This window comes from Monomorium pharaonis, chromosome 5 (genome assembly GCF_013373865.1).
Source record: "Monomorium pharaonis isolate MP-MQ-018 chromosome 5, ASM1337386v2, whole genome shotgun sequence".
Taxonomy (NCBI): domain Eukaryota; kingdom Metazoa; phylum Arthropoda; class Insecta; order Hymenoptera; family Formicidae; genus Monomorium; species Monomorium pharaonis.
The window spans coordinates 17422107-17450049 of NC_050471.1; the positions used below are offsets into that span (position 1 = coordinate 17422107).

At 34.1% G+C, this 27943-nt stretch overlaps 1 protein-coding gene across 4 annotated transcripts in view; it reads right to left on the reverse strand.

The window, feature by feature from the left end:
• Positions 1–27943, reverse strand: part of LOC105837419 (recQ-mediated genome instability protein 1) — a 123998-nt gene that overhangs the window by 59976 nt on the left and 36079 nt on the right. For 3 of the 4 annotated variants that reach the window (XM_036286647.1, XM_036286648.1, XM_028189533.2), the window contains exons 5-9: positions 27584–27865; positions 17325–17558; positions 16871–17012; positions 16508–16723; positions 14856–14951 (exon numbers count right to left, since the gene is read on the reverse strand). In XM_036286647.1, the coding sequence (XP_036142540.1) occupies positions 14856–14951; positions 16508–16723; positions 16871–17012; positions 17325–17558; positions 27584–27865 (970 nt within the window). The remainder of the gene's footprint in view (positions 1–14855; positions 14952–16507; positions 16724–16870; positions 17013–17324; positions 17559–27583; positions 27866–27943) is intronic. The other variant, XM_036286649.1, reaches the window with a different exon arrangement.

Sequence of the window (27943 nt, forward strand, 5' to 3'; positions counted from 1 at the left end):
AGGTAATAGATGAATTTAGAAATTTAGAAAATTATTAACAGTATTTGGAAAAAACAGGAAAACAGATGCTTGTTAGTATCATTCTTATTATTAAATTGATTATTAACTTAATATTGTGATATTATTTCATCTTATAACTATTAATTTAATATTGTAATATTATGATATTACTTCATCCTATAACTGTATTTTAAAAACTGGAAAGTATGTTTGGCGCACAGTTCAATGAACTTTGAAAGATATATAAAATCACACAAGAAAATATCAGGAAAAAAATCCTGCTATGACCATACAAAGACAAAATCTACATTAGAAATTTTCGTTTAACTTAGAGATATATCAAAAACGGCAAAAATGCCGAATAGGGAACCCAGCCCCAATGACCTTGACCTTCACATGTGTTGTCAAGGTCACCCTCCTGAGTGACCTTCAAAAGATTTTAGCCGTCGCTCGTGATTTGTCAAAAAGTTATTAACAAAAAAAGTTCCATAAATACTTTTGTTTAAAACAGATATTTTGCATCGAACTATTTGTGCTTTTGATTGAAAGAGAATGAATATATTCTAAGAAAACGCGTAGGCGGGCGAGGTGCAGAACCCCTTCCCTGCACCCCCTCCCCGTACTTTTTCCTAACTTTAATCCACCAATTTTATGTCGTTATTTGGTTAATGCGACATTGGAAACGAACAGCGTGGAAAGTCGCAAATCTATGTGGTATAAGCGTGGACGTCGTTTACTTTACGTTACATAAATATTAGGTCTACAACTTCCGCCGTTTTCCAATAGATGGCTGTAGTGGTAAGTGATGGTCGAAATAAATAGATCGTAGACATCGTACAATAAGCTTAGACATTTGTAAACATAACGCCATCAAAATATTAGTCGATTTGTGTCTGCATCATAAAGTTATTCTCGATTGAAAATGTCAGCTTACGAGCCAAATTCTCGTTTGCGGGAAGTTTTAATTTTTTGCTTTAATATGAAGAAATCTGCGGCTGAGGCTCATCGAATGCTCTCAAATACGTATGGTGAGGCCGCTATTAATGAAAGAACGAACCGAGAGTGGTTTCAACGTTTCAAGAACGGTGATTTTGACGTCGAAGACCGGCATGGCGGTGGAAGAGAGAAGGTTTTCGAAGATGCAAAATTGGAGGCATTACTTGATCAAGACTCATGTCAAATGCAAAAAGAATTGACAAGATCATTGGAAGTGACTCAACAAGCCATTTCAAAACGCCTGAAAGTCATGGGAATGATTCAGAAGCAAGGAAATTGGGTGCCGTACGAGTTGAAGCTGAGAGATATTGAATGGCGTTTGTTTGCTTGTGAACAGCTACTTGCAAGGCAAAGACGGAAGGAATTTCTGCATCGTATTGTGACTGGGGACGAAAAATGGGTCCATTACGATAACCCCAAGCGCAGAAAATCATAAGGACTTCCCGGCCATGCTTTCGTCTGGAGCGATGCACTTGCACACGGTTCAAATGGACACGGTGCATTTGGACATGATATCTTGCGCACGGTTCAAATGACCACGGTGCATTTGCACACGATGCATTTGCACACGATGCATTTGCACACAGTGCATTTGGACACAAAAGAAATTTTATTAAAAATGTACACCAGTTATATGCACACGTAAAATTTGACCACCAATATTTGCACACAAAAAATGCCCACCGTTCACTTGGACAAGTAAAAGTTGCATACCATTCATTTGCACACGGCTTACTTGCACACCATTCACTTGCCCACCACTCATTTGCACACCAAGAAATGCGCACCAATCATTTGCACACGGAAAGATGCGCACCGATCATTTGCACACGGAAAGATGCGCACCGATCATTTGCACACGGAAAAATGCGCACTGATCATTTGCACACGGAAAGATGCGCACTGATCATTTGCACACGGAAAGATGCGCACTGATCATTTGCACACGGAAAGATGCACACTGATCATTTGCACACGAAAAGATGCGCACTGATCATGTGCACACGGAAAGATGCACACCGTTCAATCAAACGCATATTAAATATTCATACATTGTGGCTGCGTTTGCAATGTGTACATGGGTTAGCAACTTGGACGGGGTGGGTACAAGAGGGAGGCCGAAGGCCCCCCCTTGCACCCTCCCGTGTGTGTGTGTGTGTGTGTGTGTGTGTGTAAAGCATTCACTGCACCACATGGGTTTGCAACTTAAATGGTGTGCAATTGAACGGTGTGCAACTAAGCGGTGTCCAAAAGCACCGTGTCCAAATGAACGGTGTGCAAATGATCAGTGCGCATCTTTCCGTGTGCAAATGATCAGTGTGCATCTTTCCATGTGCAAATGATCAGTGTGCATCTTTCCGTGTGCAAATGATCAGTGTGCATCTTTCCGTGTGCAAATGATCGGTGCGCATTTCTTGGTGTGCAAATGAGTGGTGGGCAAATGAACGGTGTGCAAGCGAATGGTGTGCAAGTAAGCGGTGTGCAAATGAATAGTGTGCAACTTTTACGTGTCCAAGTAAACAGTGGGCATTTTTTCATGTGCAAATATCCGGTGGTCAAATTTTACGTGTGCATATAACTGGTGTACATTTTTAATAAAATTTCTTGTGTCCAAATGCACAGTGTGCAAATGCACCGTGGTCATTTGAACCGTGCGCAAGATATCGTGTCCAAAAGCACCGTGTCCATTTGAACCGTGTCCAAGTGAGTGCCACCCCTTTCGTCGACGGTCAAACCGAATATTCACGGCTCCAAGGTCATGCTCTGTATTTAGTGAGATCAGCTCGGCTTAATGTATTATGAGCTACTAAAACCAATTACAGTAAAACTGAAACAATTACAGTATAAAGTTTAGCCTACAGATTAATATTAATATATATACTTTAATTCTGAAACAGAATTTCCCAATCTGTAAAAGAAATATATACAAAATCTTGTTAATGATATGCACTAATAATTCATTATCCATCAAGTTTGATGGTCATTCCAGCATCCCCTCAATTTATTCTTACATGTCATTTTATCATTACTCGCTTTGTGCTAGTGCTGTAACGTGTAACGTATTTGTAATATTATTAAAATTATTCGAAAACTAAGAATAGTAAAAAAATCAGTATATAGAAGTTACATTTTGTTTCTTTTGACAGCTATTAAACTGTGTTTCGTTACATAACTAGGTTTTGACACTCATTTTGTGGTTATAAAAAAGGAAAAGCATAGTTTTCGAACAATTTTATAAGTGCACTAAAGTCTTTGAGTATATAACACATGGAGGAGAAATTGTTTTATTTCATGACCGAAAGTGTGTCCAAAGTCTGTGCAAAAGAGAAAGGTATAGGGTGGTATTTGTCCTCTCTGCGCATGTGTCAACATCATTACCTGCACCAGTGGTGCAAATTTTCGATCGCCAGCACCAGGCCCCTGACATTTCCTTTCTTTTCTCTATTACGAGGCTTGTTCTTCGTCGCTGCACTGCTGCACTAGTGCAATACGTTAGAATAAGACAAATATATTTTGTCTTATTTTAACTTATTGCAGCAGTACAGTAGTGCAGTGACAAAGAACGGGCCTACGATGTGTCTATTTAATGACGCCAAGCCGCTAGGCGGCTCTGGCAACAGTCACCGCCATCATCACGTTTGTTACGCGTTTCCCTTACATTTTTGTAACAGGTTAAAATCTGTGTAAATTGAAATTAAAGTTTATTTGTGATGCCACGTTGTACTGCACGTGATTGTCATAGAACTTATACTAATGGAAGGGCCATTGCTATATGCCGCCAGTAAGAGAGTCCGCACGGGGAGAATCAACAGAGACGTGAATATATTCTCATATATTCTGTCTCTTTTCGTGTTAGACATCCCCCTTACTCCGTTTTCTAGAGGAAAAGAAGTGCACATATGAGGATATGGGCCTACTTGAGCCGTTACAGGCTGATATCAAACAAAAATAACTAAAATTAATTTGACGTGTTACTATTTATAATAGCAATAACTTGCTATCCTTTCTAAAAAAGGTCATGGTATCGATACTCGTATAGCTCGAAGTATTGTTGTCGTTTTTCCGCGATGCCGATTGGTTCTCTCGTTGCGCTTACTTCGTGTTGCGAGAGTAATCATTGCGATTGAATTTTGACAGCTGTCAAATTTGTATAAATGGTTATCTATACCGGAAGAGACGGGGAGAGACCGGGAGAGACGGGGAGAAACCGGGAGAGGCGGGGAGAGACCGGGACAGACGGGGAGAGACCGGGAAAGAGAGGGAGGGAGAGAGAGGGGGAGAGAGAGAGAGAGAGAGGGGGGGGGGAGAAGTGCGTGCATCCGTGCGTGTGTACACTGTGGAGTATTTTACTCAAACGAAAGATTTTCGAAAGTTAATTTTCTTTATTGATTATTTTTTATTTGGTTATTTTTTTAATTAATTTCTATATGTGCACGCGTACGTGTGCATGCATATGTCACAATATTATTTTATAACTAGCAATAATAGTTAATTAATGTATATAAAGTTCCAAAAAATGTTGATCTTATTTTATATAGAAAGATACATGTAATGTCAAAGTATTTAATAATTTACTAACAACTGTAACTTTTTTTTGTACATTGTGAAGTATTTTACTCGAACAAAAGATTTTCGAAAGTTAGTTTTCTGTATTGATTTTTGCAAAAGATGTGATCTCATTTTATATGGAAAAGTACACATATAATGTCAAAGTATTTAATAATTTATTAACAATTGTAATTTTGTTTTTCAAACTATGTCGTCAATCTCTAACGCTAATTAAAGAAAAAACAAACAAGAAGAAGAGGAAGAGTCAGAGCTGACAACATTTCGTTACATTTCAGTGTCAATATCATATTACTTTAAAAAAAAATTATGTATGTTGTGTATATTGTATTTCTTTTTTCCTTTTTTTATGTGTATAATATTTTTAAAGAAGAAAGAAAATTAGATAATAAATTAATGTATGTAAGTATGCTTTCTCTCTCTCTCTCTATTTCTTTTTCCTTTCTTTTTGTATATAATTATTTATTTATATAATTATTATTGCAATTGTTATTTTTAAAAAGTAAAGTAGCGCGCGCCTGTGTTGTTCTAGTATTTGTAAAAGACATTATGAAAAAAAGTGACATATCGTTTCATCTGTAAGTATGCATATTAACCTACAGAACCGGCATTATTTCAGAAAAATAGTGTTTTGGCCAAAATTTTGTACATATTTATAACGTATCATAATTTGTTGTTGTGCAAAATTTTGTTCATCAATCTTCAGAGGACAAAATCTCTAAAAAACGAATAAGGAAAAAAATGACAAAACTTATATTGTTTAATAATAAATAAACATTACATAAATTATTTAAACATTTAATAAAACATGTTATTTAATTTAACCTTTCTAAAGTTTTAAAACATTTCTTTAGTTTTAATTTATATTTCTTAAATATTTACTGTCACATTTTTGAAAATTAATTTTTAAATATTTTTTTATATAAATATTATGTAGTATTTATCTTATCTTATCACTTTTATTATTTACATGTATACTTATGTTTCTTTAATTATTTGTAAAGTTTAAGTGCAAATTTATATTTAAAAAGTAAGATTCATAAAATTGGCAAAGAAAAATAAATAAAATTACAGCTACGAATATGGGTTTAAGTACATGTGTTACCTGTAATAGAATAGGCCTAGCACGTAATATTTTGTATTACAATAATGTTTTAACGATTTCTTATTTTGCATATCTACATGTCTCTTATTTTTATCTCTTTATGTTTTATTATTATTATAGATTTCTCTTTAATTATACAAAAAAGTTTTAATGAATGAATCGAAGAAACTTTTTTACAATTAGTACAACAAATTTTTACATACGAAAGTAATACTATGCATTCATTGATTAGCATGCATCTTTTAGATTCTAAATTATGTACCACTTGATGAATGCACAGTATTATCTTTGTAAGCAATTTTTTTTCATACAAGTTCGAGAATCGGATCTCAAATTGTATAGTTACGAACCTGTTCTCACAGGAAAAGAGACAGAATATATCCACCTGTCTGTCGATTCTCTCCGCGCGCTTCTCACAACACATCAAGGCCCCTCCATTAGTATAAGCTCTATAGTGGTTGTGCACAAAGTGACATTTCTGTCGTGTTTTGTCTCATCTATGTGAATTGATCATTTTTAGGTAATATATGAAAATATGACTCTTTTGTCCATGTTATGATAAATGCCATATAGATAATATAACTAGATAATATAACATTATAGATAATATAACTAATAAATAAAATAAAACCAAGATAAAAATACAGGTCCAGGAATTAATGAATAGCAGTGTATGCTATGTATGTAAATACATACATATATATTTCTGTGTCCATATTCTAGTACATATTCTAAAATCCATTGTACATACTTTTCAATTAAATAAATATAAATATTCTTTGTCAATGTAAAACAATTTTTAATATTTTTAGTTATAGAAATGTGATAAATGTTTCATTCTGAGTAGAGTTTAATTATAAAAATGTCGATGTTTGTCTGATTTATTATGAAGTACATGTATATATGGCTTTTAAAGTTATGCCTAAAATAATTATATAGATAATTACAGTAAAATTTTATTATAGAATACATTTGTAAAATTTTTATTATTATTTAACGTTTCTATATGTAATATTCCTAATATTTCTATAGAGATTTTTTAAATCTTTAAAACAAGCAGCTGGATCTAATGATCACTCTGGAACCCCTATTTTTCTTTGGTTATATGAAATTTTAAGCGTTTCAAGCATTCTTAAGCCTCCACATTATAGAAATTGTTCAGTTACAGAAGATCAAAACCTTTAATCTCAACATCTGATATTAAACAGTTACATCAAACCTCAAATGAGAAACTTTTAATGAAATTAAAAGAGAAATTAAAGTATGCTATTGATAAAAACGAATCGACTTTTAATGATTTCCTAATAGAACATGATTATTATAAATCTAAAATTACAGATTGTATTGTGTACTATACAATAGGATACATATGTAGCTATATTTTAAAAAATTATATTTTACGTTCAACCTTTGTACAACGTGAACGTCGCCAAAGAATGCTTCTCTTCGACGCTCAACTTTTGTACAACCTGAATGTCGGAGAAAAGTGTTTTTGGTGACGTTCACGTTGTACAAAGCGTATTGCTTCAATACTCAGCTCAATAATTTCGCAACAATGTCATTAAATTTTGGCAACAGTCGCACAGGTTGTAACGTTGATTAATGATGAAAGGAGTTAACATTATGTATCAAATTTGTTCATAAACTGCTGATTTTAAAAGAAAAGTTGTTTTTGTAACATTTTCTTTAAAATAATGTAACTCTGTTAAAAAAAATCGTAAAGAAATGTTCTGTTACGTCCGGTGGACTTAACGTTTTTTTCTCGTTGTCCTTGTAAGAAAAATAATTAAGTAAGAGGAATCGTATTCTAACAGTCGCCGAGACCAAGAGATGTTTGCAGAGGATCGCTCTATCATCACGCACAAGTTCGTGAGATGTAGCAACAACTTAAAATTTTATTTATTTTTTTTTTTGAGGAATAATAAATACATAAATCGAAGGAAATAGATGCATCAAATAAATGCATAGTTCTCCATCTGTAAACTATTTCGAGAGCGACCGTTAAATATAATTTAATTCTTTTGGGAAGTCTAGGGCAATGTCGAGTCTAGAATAGAAAAATTAATAATAACTTTATTACTGAACTATACTCTAACAATGCCCTGGATCGGTACCCGACGCTAGCAAAAGAAAAAGGAAATATTGAAACTCAATGAAATTAAAGTCTTCAAACAAGGAACCTCCGGAAACTATAAAAATTTGAATGTCCGCGCTTAATCAGTAAAAGTACGTTTCTCACTAAATAATCCACAAGAATACATAAAGACCCTTTTTTTTGTTTGTTTAAGTGACCTAAAGATAAGAGGAACGAAAATTATAAAAACCCCTCTCCTATACTCAAAACCCAAAATAAATCGGACGGAAACGAGAAGAGATGGACCAATAATTGATCATCTCTACGAAATAATAATTTCGCGAGTTTCCAATAGACAAGCTCCAAATTTGATGGTTTTGGAAGGGCCTACCAATCCAAAAATGACACTGCCTACACCTCAACCCTTTCCTTCGAGAAATTTAGTATAAAATCGCGATCCCAAAGACCGCGAGTAGCTTTTTCTTCTTTTACTTTATACCGGGAGACCGAGTCCGCGTAAGTCCGCATCTCGCCGAGTCCGGGTGTTAGTGCACAGACGAGACTAAGTGAACTCAAGTGAAGTGAAAAAACTCCATTACTTCTGCGACGAGTCAACTTCCATCCACCCCGACTCAAACTTGGATCGGCTTCGAGTGACTCACCTGCAACTCCGAGTCTGACGACCGGAACCTAAGCGACTCCAAAACTTTGCTTTTACCAGACCTACCCGACTCGACAAGTAGTAAGTCCCTAAACAAATTCTTATCGGGTTCCGTTTTAATTTTTGCGAAGTATACAATTTAAAAAATTATAGTGTACGATACATTCTTCCACCGTAATCGATCAAATTTGAAACGATCACGGAGACGGACTATCAGGCAGGCTCGCGCTTATCCTGACCCTACCGAACATACCTCGCGTCTAAAGGGCTCCTCATCTTCAGTGGGAATCGCAGATTTCAACCCTGCCGCTCAAGTTCCTCCGCCACCTTCACTCACACCATCCCTTGAATTTTTAGCCGAATTTTCCTTCGACCTCCCCGTCCATGACACTATTACTACGATGGCCCCTAAACCTCATTACTCGAAATTATAGAACAATTCCCCCTCAAAATCGATCCCCTTCTCCACCATTTCCGCGATCTTACAATTAATCCGGAAGCGATTGATCCGGAAGTGCTTTTAGATAGTTTACCCGCACTCGCTCCTAAGGACCCAATCCTAGTATTTACCCCCTATTACTACGATCCTTTTGCTATCCCAGCTGATTTCTTCTACAACTTCTTCCCCCCTTCATATGCCACCATAGAAGAATTACCCTAAACTCACATCTCCCCCCGATTTAGTAGAAATAAATAACAATTATATAATAGATGCTAGATGTTAGCCGATTTTTAGATTATTTTGTTATTATGTCAGTCGACCTTTCAAATTATCATTCCGTAATTATGTTAGCCGATTTTAGATTATTTTATAATTAATGATAACCGTTTTTTCAAAATTATCATTTCGTCATTATGATAACCAATTTTCAAAATTATTTCTTGTAATTATACTAGCCGATTTATAAGTTATTATTATTATGTATGTTTCAAATTATTATTCTGTCATTATGAAACCTGATTTTAAAATTTTTTCATTCGTCAGTATAAAAATTCTTATTTTGCCATTATGTTAACCAGCACTATTAATAATATCTTTAATAAAAACCACGACGTCAGCACTTATTTTAGTGTACTTATGTTAGAATAAACTCTTTGCATATAGTTTTAAGAAATTACATTGGTTGTTTAATTTCAAAGACTACCCCAGATCTCCACTCCTTGATCAAAGATTGCACCAGGTCCAGTCCCGAGTTAAAGTCATTCAATTCACTGACTCAAAACTTGGATCACGAGCGCATGACCCAGAAACAGGGTTATAACGGGCTTGAAAGGGCACGCTGACCCATATTCTGCGTTGTAAAAAGTGCGTTCGACCCGAGGCACCTACCCTCTCTTAATTTGCGTGCCTACGGAAATTGTGTAAGTTTCGTTACATCCTTCCTTGCCTTACCTGCGTCCCTCCGAAGTATCCCTTCACCGTTCGAAACAAATTAAATCTCTTAAGGCTGGACGTAACAGTTCCAAAGATGGATTTATTAGAAAATGAATAAGCTTAAAAACTCATACATTTTTAAACCAGTGAGTTGACTTCCTTGAGCTATGTAACGATTAACAAAATTTTTTCTACCATTTTTTAAACACTCTTCAACGTCCGCCATTTTGTAAAACGTTTGTCGTAACTCAATTATAATTTATATGGTTTTCAAGAGAAATGTTTAAACTTTAATTTGAGTTTTGGTTCATCTCGATGTGATAATTTTTGGCGGAGTTATCGCTATTGAAAGATATTAAAAAATTTGAGAAAAATTAGGTGGCCCGTTTTTTTGCCGGTGAGTGCATTTTAAAATAAAAAAAATTATTAAAATATTTTCATCACTCCAAGCGACACTCGCCACACTGTATTATCATGTGGTTTGCACACACAGGAACGTTGTAGTAATCTTTCTACAGAGAGTGCCCGTCCGAACAAAATGTAAACATATAGGGTCTAAGCGGCAATTTTTTGTAAAAAATAATTGTAATAGCGATATCGGCATCGGCTGACAGATCTCGCGGCATCAGCATCAACTCACAGATCTCGTAGCGTCAGCAGCAGCTATAGATCTCGCGGCGTCGGTTTCGGCCACAGATCTTTCAATATCTTTGATCAGGCGACAAAGACGCGAAGCCGCCAAAAACAATCGCGGTTTACCCTTTGAAAAAATACAAACACGAAAAAATACTATTTTGTACACGAAGAAAATTTTATTGTGAAAATAAATTATAGTAAATAGTAAGCTCAAACCAAGAAAAAGAATTATAAAAATTTTTACTATGTTTTTATTAAATCACCATAGTATTTACAGAGTGGTTATAATTTGCCCACGTTCGAAATGGCCACGTGTAAATTTGACTACGTTCGGAATGGCCACGGGAAATATTGCACGGAGTTCAATTTGCCCACGTTTGAGACGGCTACATCCAAAATGGCCACGTTCGAAACGGCCACGTTCGGAATGACCACGTTCGGAATGGCCACGGAAAATATTGCACAAAGTTCAATTTGCCCACGTTCGAAACGACCACGTCCGAAATGGCCACGTATGTTTTATTTGAGCATGCGCAGCGGTCATATCTTCGTGTTTCTTAGTCACAAGCGCATGCTCTGTCTAGCACAAGCCATGAAAAAAATGCGTAAATATCAATTGAGAAACCCAGCGAGAAACGGTAATGAATTCGACATCAATTCGACGTCAAATCGACATCGAAATGATGATTTCGATGTTGAATCGATGTCGATTCGATGTACTATTTCTCACTGTAGATATTTAAATATCTACATACGTATTTTAACAAGCATTTTATTTTACGTGAAAAATCGCAAACCCATGTGGTGCAGAGAATGCTTTGCACACACACACACGCACGCACGCACACCAGGCCTTCGGCCCCCCTCCCGCACCCACCTCGTCCAAGTCGCTAACCTATGTGCATTGTATTGGAAATCAAGTAAAATATACGTGGCCATTTCAAACGTGGTCGTTCCGAACGTGGCCGTTTCGAACATGGCCATTCCGAAGGTGGCCATTTCGGATGTGGCCGTTTCGGATGTGGTCGTTTTGAACGTGAGCAAATTGAACTGCGTGCAATATTTCCCGTGGCCATTCCGAACGTGGCCGTTTCAAACGTGGGCCAATTGAACCCCGTGCAATATTTCCCGTGGCCATTCCAAACGTGGCCGTTACGAAAGTGGCCATTTCGAACGTGGTCAAATTTACGCGTGGCCATTTCGAACATGGCTATTTCGGACGCTCCCTATTTATGAGTAAAATAGTATTTACACTAATAATAATTCTCTGAAATTTCTTCGTATGGTTACTATCATACAGAATAATTTTCACCACAAATTTTTTTCCGATATCCGAACGTATACATACATAAAGGTTAAGTTGGGGTATATGCGTATCCCATTTTTACTTTATATTCGTACTGCTCAGAAGTTAATAACGTTTCGACACTAATGTCTTTCTCGATTCTTAAGATTTTAAATTAAATTATGGTCGGTACCCCAAGTCAATCCTTTTATCTGTTAAATTAGGAGATAAAATCAAATTCGCGTTGGGCAACAAAATTACCCCGGTAAGCCATTCTAGAGTTAACAATACCGAACTGTCGTTACGAGTTACAAGATCACACTACAGAAATCTTAATATTTACCTGTGTTATTTATAGTATATTGTAGACTCATTTGTTTAAGTAAACCACAGATTTAAGGTAATTATGTACCCTCCAGTCGTGCTCAAAGACGATCCGCGGAAGAGAGAGAACGCAAATAACCTTAACTTTTTGACCACTTGAAAGTTAATATATCGATGTTACAATGATCGAAACATTATACGAGTTATATCTAATTATAAGTATGGCATTTTTGGACTTTCTAAAAGAATTAACAAGGTTAGAATGCCAGCGATCAAAAGGTTAAAGTAAACGAAATATGATACACCTTCGAATACCACTGAGCTACACATGCGTGACGTTTCGTGTCCGTGTGCCCACGCACATAACATACACAATCTCACAACAGAATAAACGAGGAGCTGGCAACATCGCATTGCGCAAGAGCAGCGAGAGAAATAAAGTGGAAGTGAGACCCACAAATACTCGCTTCATCTTCTCTTTCTCACTCTCGTTCATGCGGCGTGACGATACACCGTAAGTGAGTCACTCGTTACTTGTAGTCGGGGTCAAAATAATTAACTTTCGATTAAATTTACGTAGAAATGGCATGGGCAATCACCGTAAACTTTGTTTTAATTTAATTTAAATAATATGTTCTAACAAATGTTAGTTTAAAAAATCTATTAATAGAATTTTTGTCTATAAGCCATAACTTTCATTTTTTTACGTTGGACCCTATCTTTCCTATGTTAAAAGACTCAACTTTGAGGCTTCATAACTCAAGTTCGGCACGGTAAATTGTTTTCAAATTTCATCTAGTTATGTCAAATAGCTTGATCTATCTATATAACAATTTTTTTCAAAATCTATTGAAAATTGACTTTGGCACATAATACCTTAAAGAAACATTATCAATCTTTTGCCAAACAACATGGTTTTTAACATGATTTTTGGGATGTTTTTAGCATGTTTAGAAAAAGGACATTACTTTGAGGTTTTTTCCTTTGTTTTTATTATACATTATACATTAAAAGTAAAAAAATGTTTATATAATTTGTTGAAAATTGTGCCTTGTGTGCGTCTTTAAAATTGATCTACATCGCCTATTAACCGATAACTTTTCTCAGCTTTTAGTGATCTGAAACAAATAAACGTAAAAAATTATAAAAATATAAATATATTAAATTCTTGGAGCTTATATCTATTTCTTGTCAAAAAATTGAAAATTAACAAAATAGCGATTACTTCAAAGTTTTAAAAAAAGAAGAAAAAATTGATGTTTTTTAAAAAATAGTCGCCATTTTGTTAATTTTCAACTTTTTGACAAAAAATGGATATAAGCTCCAAATAATTTAATATATTTTCATAATTTTTTTACGTTTTTTTGTTCCAGATCACTAAAAGCTGAAAAAAGTTAACGGCCAGCAAGCAATGCAGACTAATTTTCAAAGACACATACAAGACACAATTTTCAATGAATTTATATAAACAAATTCTTTTTACTTTTAAAATATAATAAAAACAAAGGAAAAACTCGAAGGCATGTCTTTTTTCCAAATATACAAAAAAACATTCCAAAAACCATGTTAAAATTTGGCAAAAGATTGGTAATGTCCCCTTAATACATATTCATTTATCATTAAAATCCATTATAAATATACTGAAGATGTACACATCAGTGTTTTGATTGTAAAATGTTTAAACCGTATAGTTACCTGAAAAAGTGTATTTAAAATATTTCATATTTTAAAAACTATAATGGCTAGAACAATGTGGTTTTTGTCGATTTTTATTTTTTTCATGTCTGAAACTATCGTTTTTGATCGAAACTCGTAACTTAAAAAATATTTCACAAAAATATGTTAATTTTTCACTAAAAAGCTATAATAAATAGAACAGGTGTTCACTATATTTTTATCTCATTGAATATCATTCAGAACGCTTTATTACTTTCAATCAGAATTCATAATTAACAAAAAATCTTCAAAATTCAAATTGGTTTTTTAAATAAAGTCATGGAACTCTTGCTGAAATGTATAAGAAACTTTATACCAAAAGAATATAAGAATTGTATTCAAAAAACTATTTTTTATTGATGTATAAAAAATCGTGAACTTAGTTTTCCCATGTCTCAAAATCAATTTTTACTATTATAACAGATAAAACCTATTTAAAACTATCAAGACTTCCTTTCGTTCCAATAAATAAATTCCAAACTCAAGATAGAACTTGGATTCGTTAACTTGGAGAAGACTAACTTCACACGCATTTTTTAAATAAAAAATTAAATATAAAAAATTTGTACAAAAAATAGAAAAAGATATGATCTTCAGCGAAATACAATTTATATATTCCTTTCTGTTTTTCCACAAAAACTTTGCGAAACTTTTGGGATATTCATCAATATTTGGGATACTCATTAGTATCCCAAAACAACAATTTTTTATAATATAAAAGGAAAACAAATGGAAAGAATATACTTCTAGCTGGCAGTGAAAAGGTTAACTATTATACATACAGGGTATCTGACAACAGTGACAGAAGATTTAGAAAGTAATTCTAGACAATAAAATAATTTAGATGATAGAAGACAAAAATAAAAAATAACAAAATTGTGATTAAGGTTGCGTTTTTAATAAGTTTTTAATAGGTTATATATTTACGTGTTTCAGGCACTTTTTTTAGATAGATATAAATATTGAAAATTAAAAGTCAAAATATTTTAGCTTGCAAGTGAAATTCTAGATAGACCTAATATAGAATCACTTCATAAATTTTCTTCCATTCATTACTGAATGTCCTGTATATTATTTATTATATTAGTTATTATATCATAAATAAATCCAACTTACTAGACGTAATTCGTTATTTATTTGAGGATCGTATTTGGCAAGTTTCTTTTTCTGTAAAAACTCCGCTACAGTGAATCCAAGAAATCGCTCCAAAATCTAAAAAAAATTCAGTAAGCCGTTATCAAAGATATCGATGATAAAGACTGTGCTGCTTTTTAATAGACAGAATTAGAAGCGAAATAAATATTATTCATAATTTCTATCTTCCGACACCAATAATAGTAAATGCCCAGTCAAATTAGCATTCAACTTCGGAAAAATTTCCACTTGGCTAGATTTTTGCATACAGTGAGATATTGCTATTTTAAACAACCTCTCAAAAATCCCCATCGATACCATGTAAGGAAAATTTTTTACAGGAGTTGAAAGGGGGTGAAAAACAGTTTTTTACGAATATCTCGCAAAATATTGATTTTTTTGCAAAAATGATTCAAATATAATTTGTAGCTTATGAAATTTGCTATATAAAAGGTTGAATTTGTTTTTTTCGTAAGACTATTTTTTCTTGAGCAAAATGGTTTACAAAGTTACACGCGATCGTATTTCATTAATAAAATACACTCCTTTCCACACCACCGCTGAGGTAGAGTACCAGGCGCGTTTTTTTTTAATTATATGGTATCCCCTATAGGCCTAATCCACATTTTTCTACTCTGTTTATTTTATTATTAAATTATTTTTCGGTTTCATCTATTTCTATAATCTCCCCAAACTCTATGATTTCTATGTCTGTTTTTTCCGTTTCTTCCATTTCTTTCATTTCTTCCATTTCTTCCACAGCTTCCACAGCTAAGTTTATTGGATATATGTCTTCATCGCTGTTTGCATATATGTCTTCAGTGATATTTTCAGCGTGATTTATGCAAGATTGACCATGGCAATTACCGCATACAGCTGAGCAACGCAAACCAACTTTTCTACAACTGCAGTTAAAGCCGCAACCTTTATCTTTTGTATTTTTATTATTATCATTATAACCATCAAATACAATAATTATATTAAAACCAAAATGATTCCGAACATAATTAATATATGTAACAAAAATGCCGTCAAATGTACTTTCTGGAATTCACATAACAGGATGTGACAGGCAATAGGAACAGAAAACCAATCACAGTTCAGATTTCTTATTTCTATTATCTGTTGCCTGGCATTGTGCAAGGACCTTTATGGTGAAAGTTATTTTCGGAGTATACTTCAATCTTAGGCTGGTAAGTCCGAGCTTATATTTAAGATCGTCTAAAAAACGCGCCCGGTACTCTACCTCAGCGGTGGTGGAAAGGAGTGCATTTTATCAATGAAATACGATCGTGTAACGTTGTAAACCATTTTGCTCGAAAAAAGGTAGTCCTACGAAAAAAACGAATTCAACCTTTTTTATAGCAAATTTCATAAGCTACAAATTATACCTGAATCATTTTTGCAAAAAAATCAATATTTTGCGAGATATTCGTAAAAAACTGTTTTTTACCCCCTTTCAACCCATGTAAAAAATTTTCCTTACATGGTATCAATGGGGACTTTTAAGAGGTTGTTTAAAATAGCAATATCTCATTGTATGCAAAAATCCAGCCAGGTGGGACTTTTTCCGAAGTTTGGTCCCTTTTTAATATAATTTGACTGGTATTAAGAAATTATTTTATATCACATACCTCAGAATTGAAACACATTTCTACACTGGATGTGTGATCCGTGATCATTGCCGTTAGCGACCAACACTTACCCTGTTTCGTTAGTTTCGAAACTAGACTTTTTACTTGACCTCTCACTGTTCTGTATATTTTTTCCGTGATAGGCTCACGTAACACGTCACTTAAAACATCATAGATTTTGGAAGCTGATCGGGACTTGAAAAAATTAGAAATAGTCTTAATTTTTTAAACTTGTACCGTTCTTAAAGCACCTTTGGCAAAAAAGTAGATTAAAGTAAGAGAATAAACAAAAAATCAAGTTTTAATGAAAAAAGAAAAAATATAAGAACTATTTATAGTGCGAACATTATAAATATCATATACCATTAATTTTTCATTTTCTAACGTTTTCGTGGATATACACTTCTCAACTTCTGATAAAGCATTACAATTCGATTTCAATGTGGGCATTATTGACGGAAGATACATTTCGGTCTTATGCTTTAAAAAATTTCCACCTTGCTGACTAAAAAATAAATAATAAAAAAATTAGTAACAGATAATAATTATACACTACTGCTCAAAAGTTTGAAACATCCTAAAATTTCCAGATAAAACCACAATGTGTTCTGTACAGATAATTATTTAGATTAACTAGATTAACAATGACAATTTATATTTTTGAACATTATACATATCCAATTATACATATACAATATTAATAAAGTTGGTTACATGATTACATTAAACATTTTTTTTAAACTTTAAAAAATGTTTTCAACTTTTAAGCGATAGTATTATAAAAAACAATACAAAAAAAGATGTGTAGATAAGAAACCTTTGCGATTCGTTCGTTTTAATTATAACGTTGCAATCATCGAAATCAAAATTGTCATCAGAAAATTCCGAATTACTTTGATTCTTAACTGAACTCGTAAAAAGCGATTCGCTGAAAAAACTTCGTGTAGAAGTTGATGCTTCTTTGATTATTATTATATTATCCTTGTCGGGTTTTTCAGTCTCCGTTCGCGATAGCAATATTCGTGAGGATTTCATTGAGGGTTCATTGGGCCTAGAACAATTGCTCAGTATAGTAAAATTAGATATATGCAAACAATACATGACAAAATATTTTTGTAAAAAAAAAGAATTCTAAAGCAGGCATTCTAATAAGGTTAAATACAATGCAAATTATTTGGATTAAATTTATATTAAAGAAGTTTTTTAAAAAAGTAAAAGTTACTTAAAAAAGTAAAAAGAACTCTATACAATTTTATTATTATATACACTGGCGCAAAAAAAACGAGACAAAAATTTTGACCAAATTTTTAAACAATCTTTAAAGTGATACAACTTTGCAAAAAATCATCCAAATTACTTTTTTTTAATTAAAAAGCAAAGACACTACTTTAAGAATCCCTAGGCAAAAGTTTCATTTGTTAAATATGTACCTTTTGTATCGCATGAAAATCAAACATGTTTTTTTTAATTGAAACTAGACGCCACAGAGCGCGCTACTTAACTTTTTATTTTTCAAAAATAATAATTGTATAGATAACCATTTATACAAATTTGACAGCTATCAAAATTCAATCGCAATGACTACTTTCGCAACACAAAGTAAGCGCAGCGAGAGAACCAATCAGCATCACGGAAAAGCGGCAACAATAAATTCGATTCGATTTAACATCTCCTTTTTCAGATAAGATAATAATTGTATAGATAACCATTTATACAAATTTGACAGCTATCAAAATTCAATCGCAATGATTACTTTCGCAACACAAAGTAAGCGCAGCGAGAGAACCAATCAGCATCACGGAAAAGCGGCAACAATAAATTCGATTCGATTTAACATCTCCTTTTTCAGATAAGATAATAATTGTATAGATAACCATTTATACAAATTTGACAGCTATCAAAATTCAATCGCAATGATTACTTTCGCAACACAAAGTAAGCGCAGCGAGAAAACCAATCAGCATCACGGAAAAGCGGCAACAATAAATTCGATTCGATTTAACATCTTTTTCAGATATAAGACAAGCGCGCGCTTTGCGCGCGCCAAATGTCATTTTTTATTTATTATACCCTGCATAAAATTACTATTGCATATAATATATACACAACTCGTTTGTTTCTTAAACCTTTCGGCTTTTGAAAGGAGGTTACATAGCTTAATTACATAATAACATAGGAATCTTAACGACTATTTACGCTTTTCTTTGTCATTTCTCGTCTTTAATACATTTTTCATCCATTTTGTGCCTGTATCTACCTCTGATAACATTTTCCTAATAAAGAAATTTTGTCTTCGCAATTCTCTAAATTCTTCTAATAAGTGTTCTAAAGTCTCTACTTTTAAATTGCATAACCTACACTTCTTTTTTTTTCCAATATCTATTCCCTAATGCCTCGTTTCCGCACTTAAATCTCGCTGTCATTGACCGATCTCTATCTTTATACCTCACTAAAATATACAAAGGCTCCTCATCTATTTTTATTTCTTTGTACAGTCCAATATATTTTACCCACATTATTTTTTCATATCCTTCTTGTTTTTGTTCTCTGTTTATCTTTTCTAACCCTTCGGCTCTCCTACTCTTCTAGTCTTAGCCTATCTATTTCCTGAACATTTACTAACTTTAACCTATAATTATCTTATTTCATTCTTATCTTACTTTGATCCTTTTTTCCTTCTTTCCTTTAATTTCTCTTCAACATTCTAGAATTATCTTATTCTCCTTTACTCTTTTTTTTCTTTTCTTCATATTTCATCTCTCACTCTTTTTCCAACTTTTATCCTTACTTTGTTTTGTCTTCTTTAGTGCTATATATCGGAGTGTTAAAATCTAAACCTAAAGTTGATCTGATTTACTTCTTTTGAATTCTCTCAACTTTTATTTCTTTTCAGCCTAAATTTTAGTTGCAACAGTAAAATATTTTTTATTAAACTGTGGAACATTCCTAGTCCTCTTTTGAAACAATTTTCAAATTTTCATTTAAATTATATTTTTTCTTACTTTTACCTATTCCTCATGCTTATTTCATTGGATCCTTTCTTTTTTAACTGTCTTTCTTATGTGTGTCTCTCCGTTTCTTTTAAATAATACCCTAAATATTTAAATCATTTAACTTCTTTGATTTTTTTATTTCACCACTTCCATTTTTAAAATTTTTCTTTCCATTACCTTTTGTGAACACTAAAACTTTTGATTTTTCTATATTTAAATTTAGCTCTTTTTTTCTCAAAATATGATTTGAGAAATCTATTTATAATCTCTTTCAATTTCTTAGAGCCTTTCGCTATTAATACTTCATCATCCGCATAAGCTGGTGATCCCATTTTTTCCCTACTTATCACGATTCCTCTGCTTGTTCTCCTTTTATATGTTCTTCCAAGTTTGCCATGTATAACGTAAATAACGTCGGACTCAGTGGGCACAAGAATGTCTACTTTCGTCGTCTAAAACCCTTCTGATATATTTTCATCTATTCTAACTACATTTTTCGTTCCCCTGTAAAGTAATTCTGTTCCTTTCTGTTGATTGTGTTATATCGTATTCTTGTATTATCTGCTTCAATTTGTCTTTGTTTATGCTATCAAAAGCCGCGCTCAGATCTGCAACAAAGGCACATAAGTGTGTTCGGGAATAAGTCCCACCGCAAGCAAAATAAAAATTGCCCAAGGAGGCAGCGCAAATAGGGAACTCGTTGCGCCCCTAACCATAATTCGGCTCGACAGAAATCGTTCGCGGCAGCACCTGCCGGACCTACCCGGATCTAGCGTGAGAATCGATAAAGCGCCCGTGGCGCTCGCGGAACTACGGAATCGCGAAACCCAATCAACAAGCGTCGCGTCACGTTTCGACGCGTGACGCGAGCCAATTGGAAATCGATTCTGCTCCGACATCCTGCTGACGCAAGCAGGACGAGGACTTCCGTTTTCTTTACGAGTCAGCAAAACGAAAAGTACGGATGCGCGACGTCGGTCCTCTATATTGCATATCGCATCCCGTGTTGTAATTGAGCATTTTTTTACGCCCGCTGTGGGCATTTTTGCATTACGTGAAAGCGTACCGCGCCGCGTGTTCGGTCGTACATCGCCCGGCATCGGAAATCCTGTAATACACGCGAAATTCGCGTGCTGCGCCGCGTTCAGCCGTATATAGTTCTAGTCCCGCAGCGGACATTCTTGTGAAATACGCAACCGCGTATCACGCCGTGCTTCGGCCGTCTCTAGTCCAAAACGGACATCTCATATTATACGCTAATCAGCGTATCGCGCCGTGCTACGGCTGAATCTAGTCCCGAAATCAACATTCTTGTAATATACGCAAAAGCGTATTACGCCACGTGATCGGCCGTCTCTAATCCTGCAGCGGACATCTTGGGTTGTACGCCGGAAGGCGTATCGCACCGCGCGCTCGGCCGTCTCCAGTTCCATAGCAGACATTCGTGTGATATACGCGAAAAGGCGTATCGCGCCGTGTTTCAGCTACCGTAGGTTCCGCCACGGACCATCTCTGTAAACGCTCGAAAAGCGTATCACGCCGTGCTCGAACATTGCGACCACCCCGTGTACACGTGATGTGTGTGAGGACATCCCCCCCCCCTCTCTCTCTCTCTCTCTCTCTCTCTCTCTCTCTCTCTCTCTCAACCTGCTATGACCCTGCGTTCCTCAGCGCACCATTCGGAGCGCGAGCCATTCTCGTGAATATGAATCGTGTGAGCGAGATTTAAGCTCGCGCGCGCGCGCACAAAGTGTCTCCCTTTTTTCTTTATTTATCGGTTTAGTGTGTAATTCATAATAAAGATGTTATCTATTGTACTTCTTTTATTTCTAAATCCTATCTATGTTTTTGGTATTGTGTTTTTACTCTTTATTTCGTCCTTAAGTTTTTTCTCTATACAGTATCATTGTATATATTTTATACGGTGCGTTTTATTCCTTTGTAGTTTTTAATATTCTTTCGATCTCCTTTTTTGGCGCTATCACTCTTTCTTCCCATCGCTCTGGTAGTCCGTCTCCACGTCACATTTTGTTAATTATTTCTGTTAATCTTCCGACGAACTTTGGGTTTCCGTATATCCAGAGCTTTATTTTCGACTTTATCTTCTCTTGCTGCATACTTTTCTTTAACCTGTCGATTGCTTCTTTACTTTGGCTTTGTTTATTTGGCTATCTTTCGGTTCCGCTTCTTGCTCTTCCTTTCGCGCTTTTGTACATGTGTCTTCTCCATCCAATAGATCCTTAAAATATTTTCTCCATTTTTCTATATTTATTTCTGTTGCAATTCCTTTTTTTTCTTTCTTTTTCTATTAATACAAGCTCATGCTTGACTTTTCTTTTTTATTCATGTGATCTTTTCTTCTACTATCCTTGTAGTATTCTTTTTTCTCTGCATAGACATTTCTATACTCCTCTTTTTTCGTCTTCTTAACGCTTTTCTTACTTCCACTTTTTTATTTGTATAATCTTTGTCCCACCATCTACTGTATCTTATTTTGCACTTTTTAATCAAAATTTTCTTCTTTGTGATTGCGTTGTTTATTTTTTGTAATCTTTTCCATTACATCTTTCATTATATTTTCCATTAACTTTTTCTTTGTCAAAATTTATTATTTTAATTTCTATATATTGGGTCTTTCCATCTTCCGTCTATATTCTTCTCTCCCTCCATCTCTCTTCTTATATTTTCTTTTCTCCTATTTTCTTTTAATATAATTCGACGATCACAGGGAGATGGTCTGATTCTATTCTTTTTCCTACCTTGAAATTTTTGGTTTAATTTCTCGCCTTTAAATTTGTCACTATATAATCAATTACTAAATTACCTTTTGCTTTTACATATATAAATTCTCCATCTTTGTTCCCTTCTACATTTCCATTAAAAATGTTCCATTCTTTTTGTTCCACCATTTCCAAGAAAATCTTTTCTTCATTATTAATTGTATTGTCTTTTGAGATTCTTTATCTGTTTTTCCTTCTTCATATAAGTTGTCCCTAAAGCCAATTCTTACATTAAAGTCTCCTCCTATTATTAGTTTCGTCCTCTCTGGTTTTTCTATTATTTCTTCTAATTTCTGTCTTAATTCTTACATGTTTCTATTATGTAGTAAAACTTTTTATATTTTCTTGTCTATCTTCAATCTTTTTTCTTGAATGTTATTTATTATTTTTTCTTCCCCTATTTTTCTTATTATTATTCTTGTTAGTTGCAGACTTTATCACTTTAACTTTCTCAACAGTCTTTAAAATTATAATTATAAGAGATGTAATAAGTAATATAGAAAGAAATCTAAAATTATAAAATATGAAAATATATACAATATAAATTACTTAATAAAAAAAGCATACTTTTCGTATTATTACATAAAAAACTACACACGCACACGCACGCACGCACGCACACACACACACACACATGAATACATACAGGCTAATATGCATATACATACGTATATAAATATTATTACACAATGTTTATTCCCCAAATATTATTCCCCATTTTGTTATTACCTAATATGTCTCCTTATTTCTTCCTTCTTATTTGTTTCTTTCTTTTCCTCTTACTTCCTCTTTCTATTTTTTTTATCAATTCTCTTTTGTGTTTTCTTTTTCTTTCTCTTGTTATCTTTAGTTAAATTTTTCTTCATAATATTCTTCTTTTTTTCTATCAAAAAATTCATATTATATTCTATCTGTATTCATGCTGCCAAATATAAATTTTTAAAGTTGCGTATTGTAACGTTAGTATCGTAAATAAATAATGACAAATTATTAATATGTCTTATTTCAAAATTGAATCATTGACCTTCTAAAATTTTTATAATTCTCTTACAATAATTTAGTTTTGTGGTATACTCCTATAAATTAAACAATACAAGCGTGTATTTACTGCTGTTTAATAAACTTTTGTTCTCCATTTCTTGTATGTATCTTATTTTTACAATTTATATTTTAGAATGATCAAGTTATTAATAATATGATAAAATAGTACTTAACATGTATAAAATTTTTTAATTTGCTTATTAGAAAAAAATTTGCATAAATTTTAACATAAATATTGTTACGCCCCTGCCTGTTTGATCGGTCAGCTGTTCTGACCGATCGATATATTGATTTTCCGTGAAAAGCGTTGTCAGCTGTCTACGGTTTGACAACGCCGATAAACGAATTGAATCTCGGACTTGCGCTGACATTGACGTGTATTCTTTGATTTGAAATAAAATTGTACATTTTAAGTTAAAAAGTGTCTTATTCCTTTTCGCTGCGCGCGTGTAACATTTTGGGAGCTCGTCCGGGATCCGTTCGTCGGATCCTGCGTAGCGCACGCCAGTTTTGGTGACTTGTGCGCGGAGTTAGAGTGCGAGAGAGAAAGGAAGATAATTCCTCCCCTGTCGTGACCCTTTCCCACGCTCCAGCTGCTGAAAAGCACGCCCGCACAGACGCTCGGGGCTTGGAGCAGGAGTCGGCGACGCTGAAGGCTCTTTTGGCGTCGTCACAAAGAGGAACTCCGCCGGTTACAGCCAATTATAATAGAGCCGTGGGGGAGGACGCGTCTAGCGGAGCGAGCGTGCGTCGGAGAGTGCAGCTGGAAATAGCGCGGGCGCGTGCGCGGGGGGAGTCATAGGCCCTCGGGTTTCGGCCTGAAGATGAAGCCCAACGTTTTCGACGGGAGTGTTCCGCTGCGAAAGTCCCTCTGTTTTCTCTAATTGTTCTCGCCGCTAGTTTGAGGGGAAAGGCGCGCGCGGTCTTAGAATTTATCGAAAATCTGGAGGAGATAAATTACGAGGAATTAAAGTCGAAATTGGAAGTGTGTTTCGGGGAAAATCAGCTTATGCAGAATTATTATTCACTTTTCACTAGTCGTAAGCAAAGATACAGGAAGGATTTCGCTTCTTTTGGGGCCGAGCTCTAGCGGCTTTCGCGTTTAGCTTACCTTTTTCGGTCCGGGAGAAAATTGCTTGCGCACAGTTCGTGTCCGCTCTTTCTGATAACTTTATGAGGAGGATTCTTCAACTTGAAAGGGTTTTCTCGTTAAATTGGCAATCGAAAGAGCCAAGGCTGTTAAAATTATTCAGGAAGAAAATCCTGGGAACGGAAAAAGATTTTATTTCGGATTTAAGAACAATTTCGAGAGAAAGAAAGAGGAAAGCGCGCAGGACGAAAAGGATTCGGGGGAGGAAAAGGTTGTTAAGAGAGGGAAAGGCTGGTGTGGACCGAGGACCGCAGCTGATTCGCGCGAGTGTTGGACATGCAGGAAGACGGGGCATTGCCGCGCGGATTGTCCCGAGAAGGGGGGAAACTCGGCTTAGTCAATCTTCCCGGAGCGAGTTCGACTTTGGGGGTGAAAGCTCCAATGGCCATTTTGTTGAAAAAGCTGACGTTTTTCATGATAATCATGTTTATGTTAGTAATAAGAAAAAATTTGTATATAAAGGGAAATTGAACGGAAGATTTTGTTCCTTTAAAATAGATCCGGACTCTGACGTTTCAGTGGTTAACGAAAAATTTGTCGAAGGGAAAAGTTTTTCTTTGAAAACCGGAAGTTGTATTTTGAGATACCCTACCGGGGACAGTTCCTTTCAAGAGGAGGGTAGTGGCTCTAGTTCAGATTGGGAAGTTTTCATTGAAAATTCTTTTTATTGTGGCCGATATACGTGATGATTGTTTACTTGGTGCCGATTTTCTTGAAAAGATAAATTTGGGGAATATTTTTGATGCTATTTTCTTCGATTCTGTTCCCGAAGTAAGGAAGATTGCTCGTATGGAAACGTCAGCGGGAAAGATTCCTTCCGTCTTGGAGAAACTCATTCTTAAAAATTCGTCCAATCTTGACGAAAGTCAAAAAAAGTTTTTCTGATTTTCTTGAAAAATTTTGTGACGTGTTCTCAAAGAAAATCGTTGCTGGAAATTGTAATGTTGTTCAACATTCTAATTGTTCAGGATGTTTCCCCAATTAAGCAGGTGCTTCGACGGATTCCTTTGCATTTGCGGGGAAGGTGGAAAAAATAATTGAGGAGATGAAAGAACAAGGCGTAATTGAAAAAAAAGTTTCAAAGTCCCTGGATTTCTCCTGCTTGGTCAGAAAAAAGGACAATAAGGTGGATTACTGAAAGTTAAATGCCGTGACTAAGAAAGACTCCTATCCCCTACCCAGGATTGATGACATATTCGACTCTCAGGTAATGTTTGGTTCTCTACCTTAGATTTGAAAAGCGGTTACTGGCAAATTAAGATCCGTCCCGAAGATCGTGAGAAAACTGCTTTCTCTGTCGGGAGGGGGCTGTGGCAGTTTACCGTCATGCCCTTTGGTCTGTGTAATGCTCCCGCGACTTTTGAGCGTCTCATGAAAAAAGTTTTTAAAGAGTATTTGTCAAAAATTTGCCTAGTTTATTTAGATAACGTTATTGTTTTTGGGAAAAGTTTCGAGGAAATGTTAAAGAATCTTGGAATAATTTTTTGACAAATTCGGGAGGTCAATTTAAAGATTAAAATCATTATATTAGAATTATCCTTGTGTACGTATATTAGAATTCTATTAAAATTTTTTTTTTACATTAAATACATATATTAAAAAAATCGCTGCTTACATTGCAATGTTATTTTCAGAAACTATATCTTTTCAGTTGCGATTTTCGAGTAAAGGATTAGTATTATCGAAAAAATGAAAGAGACCTTTTTTGTGCAGAATTTTAAGACAAACCAACTTTTATCTAAAACATTCTTTTGTATCTGCATTTGTTTTCAAGAAATTCAATAAAAACTGTTTTGAGAGTAGTTTTAAATATTAAACAACCCTTAAAATACTAAACAACAGAGATGGAGAAGTCAGAAAACCATTTTGACTAATTCTAGTAAAATCCTCACTGTTATCAAAGAAGTATTGACCTTTTTTTTTGTATATACAGTGCTTATATTGACATTATTGAGAATAGTAAGAATTTAGTCATTTTAATCTCCCGTATCTCCAAAAACTACCTCTATGCTCAACTTAATTTTTTTCTGAGATTAATGTCCCATCATACAGAATTGATTGGCACATAGATTTCAAATTCGAGTGGGAAAAAAATGGGCGAAAAAACGTGTGTTTTTGCGGTTACTCTTTGGACCGCGGGTAGAGAAAAATCTATTCAAGGCTAAAAATGTACTTGCATATGCTTCAAAATCAGGTAATTTATCATCTACTCTTGTAAAGACATGGTTCCAGGAAGTGTTTTTCCATCATTTAGTAGTAAAAGACTGTGTTGCTGTTAAACTCGTGATCAAAAATTGGAAAAATTTTATCAGATATTTTTCGGACAGTTGTTTTATATGATTATACGACATAAATTTAAATCATCGTAGTAACATTATTAAGCTCCAATCACTAATTGATAACCAGTTCTCTTCCCCTCGCTTAAAAAATTTTATTAATACTCTTAGTATAAAAGTGGTTACATAACAGAAAAATCTCTTGAATTTGAGAATCCAGTAGATTACTGTTTCAAGAAATGTGCAGCAATTTGTAATTTATGTAGTACATTAGCAATAGTCAAATGTGCATGGTGTACAAAATCTTGATGCATAAATCATTTTTTTATAGAAAAATTATCACATCTACGAAATTTAAACAAAAAAATGCTGTGCTTCAACCATGTCCTACATATAAAGAAAAAGATTGATTGCAAAAATATAAAAACATAAAAGACATTTATTCCTTTATACTTTTAAATAAAACATTTTTAATATAAAAAGTTTTTAATATAAAAAGTTTTTGTGGTTTTAAGATATACATTTCTTAGGTGATCCATATTTTTCAAGTCGACGATTGTCACTTGTTTTTTAAGTATAATTTGAAGGTTTTTCAATATTGATAAATTGTTCCTATCACCTATAAATTAAATAATTTTGTCATAATGTGATGTTTGTTTTATTCAGAAAAATTCAGTTTTTTTATTTTTAACACTTAATCAAAATTCCACATTAGGTACCTTTACTCTACATCTACAGTAAAACAAACTTGTTTTTAAAATTTGTTCAAATTTTTATATTATTATGTTACATTATTATTATATTATAATATATCTCTTTTTTACTTTAGTACTCACCAATCTTCTAAGGGTTCAAAGTCTGTATCTTTCAATGTTTCTTTTGCAATTTTATTCGTTTCTTTCCTATTTACTTGTCTATAATCGTACGTAGTATTATGGATAGTTTCGGTGTCCTGTCTCCGTCGTTCGATGGCTGTCATTGCTTCCAAATCAACAGCTTCTTCAAAGTCATCATCGAAGAAACTGCTGTTAGAATTAGGTTCTGCGTTTTGGCCATTCTGATTCATGATTTTGGATGGTGCGTTATCATTGTATGGATCAGGATTTTCTGGTTCTCCTCTGATTTACAATTAAAATAGTAAAACAAATTAAAGATAAAAAATAATTTAAACTCGAAGGAAATTGAAAAAAAAAAAG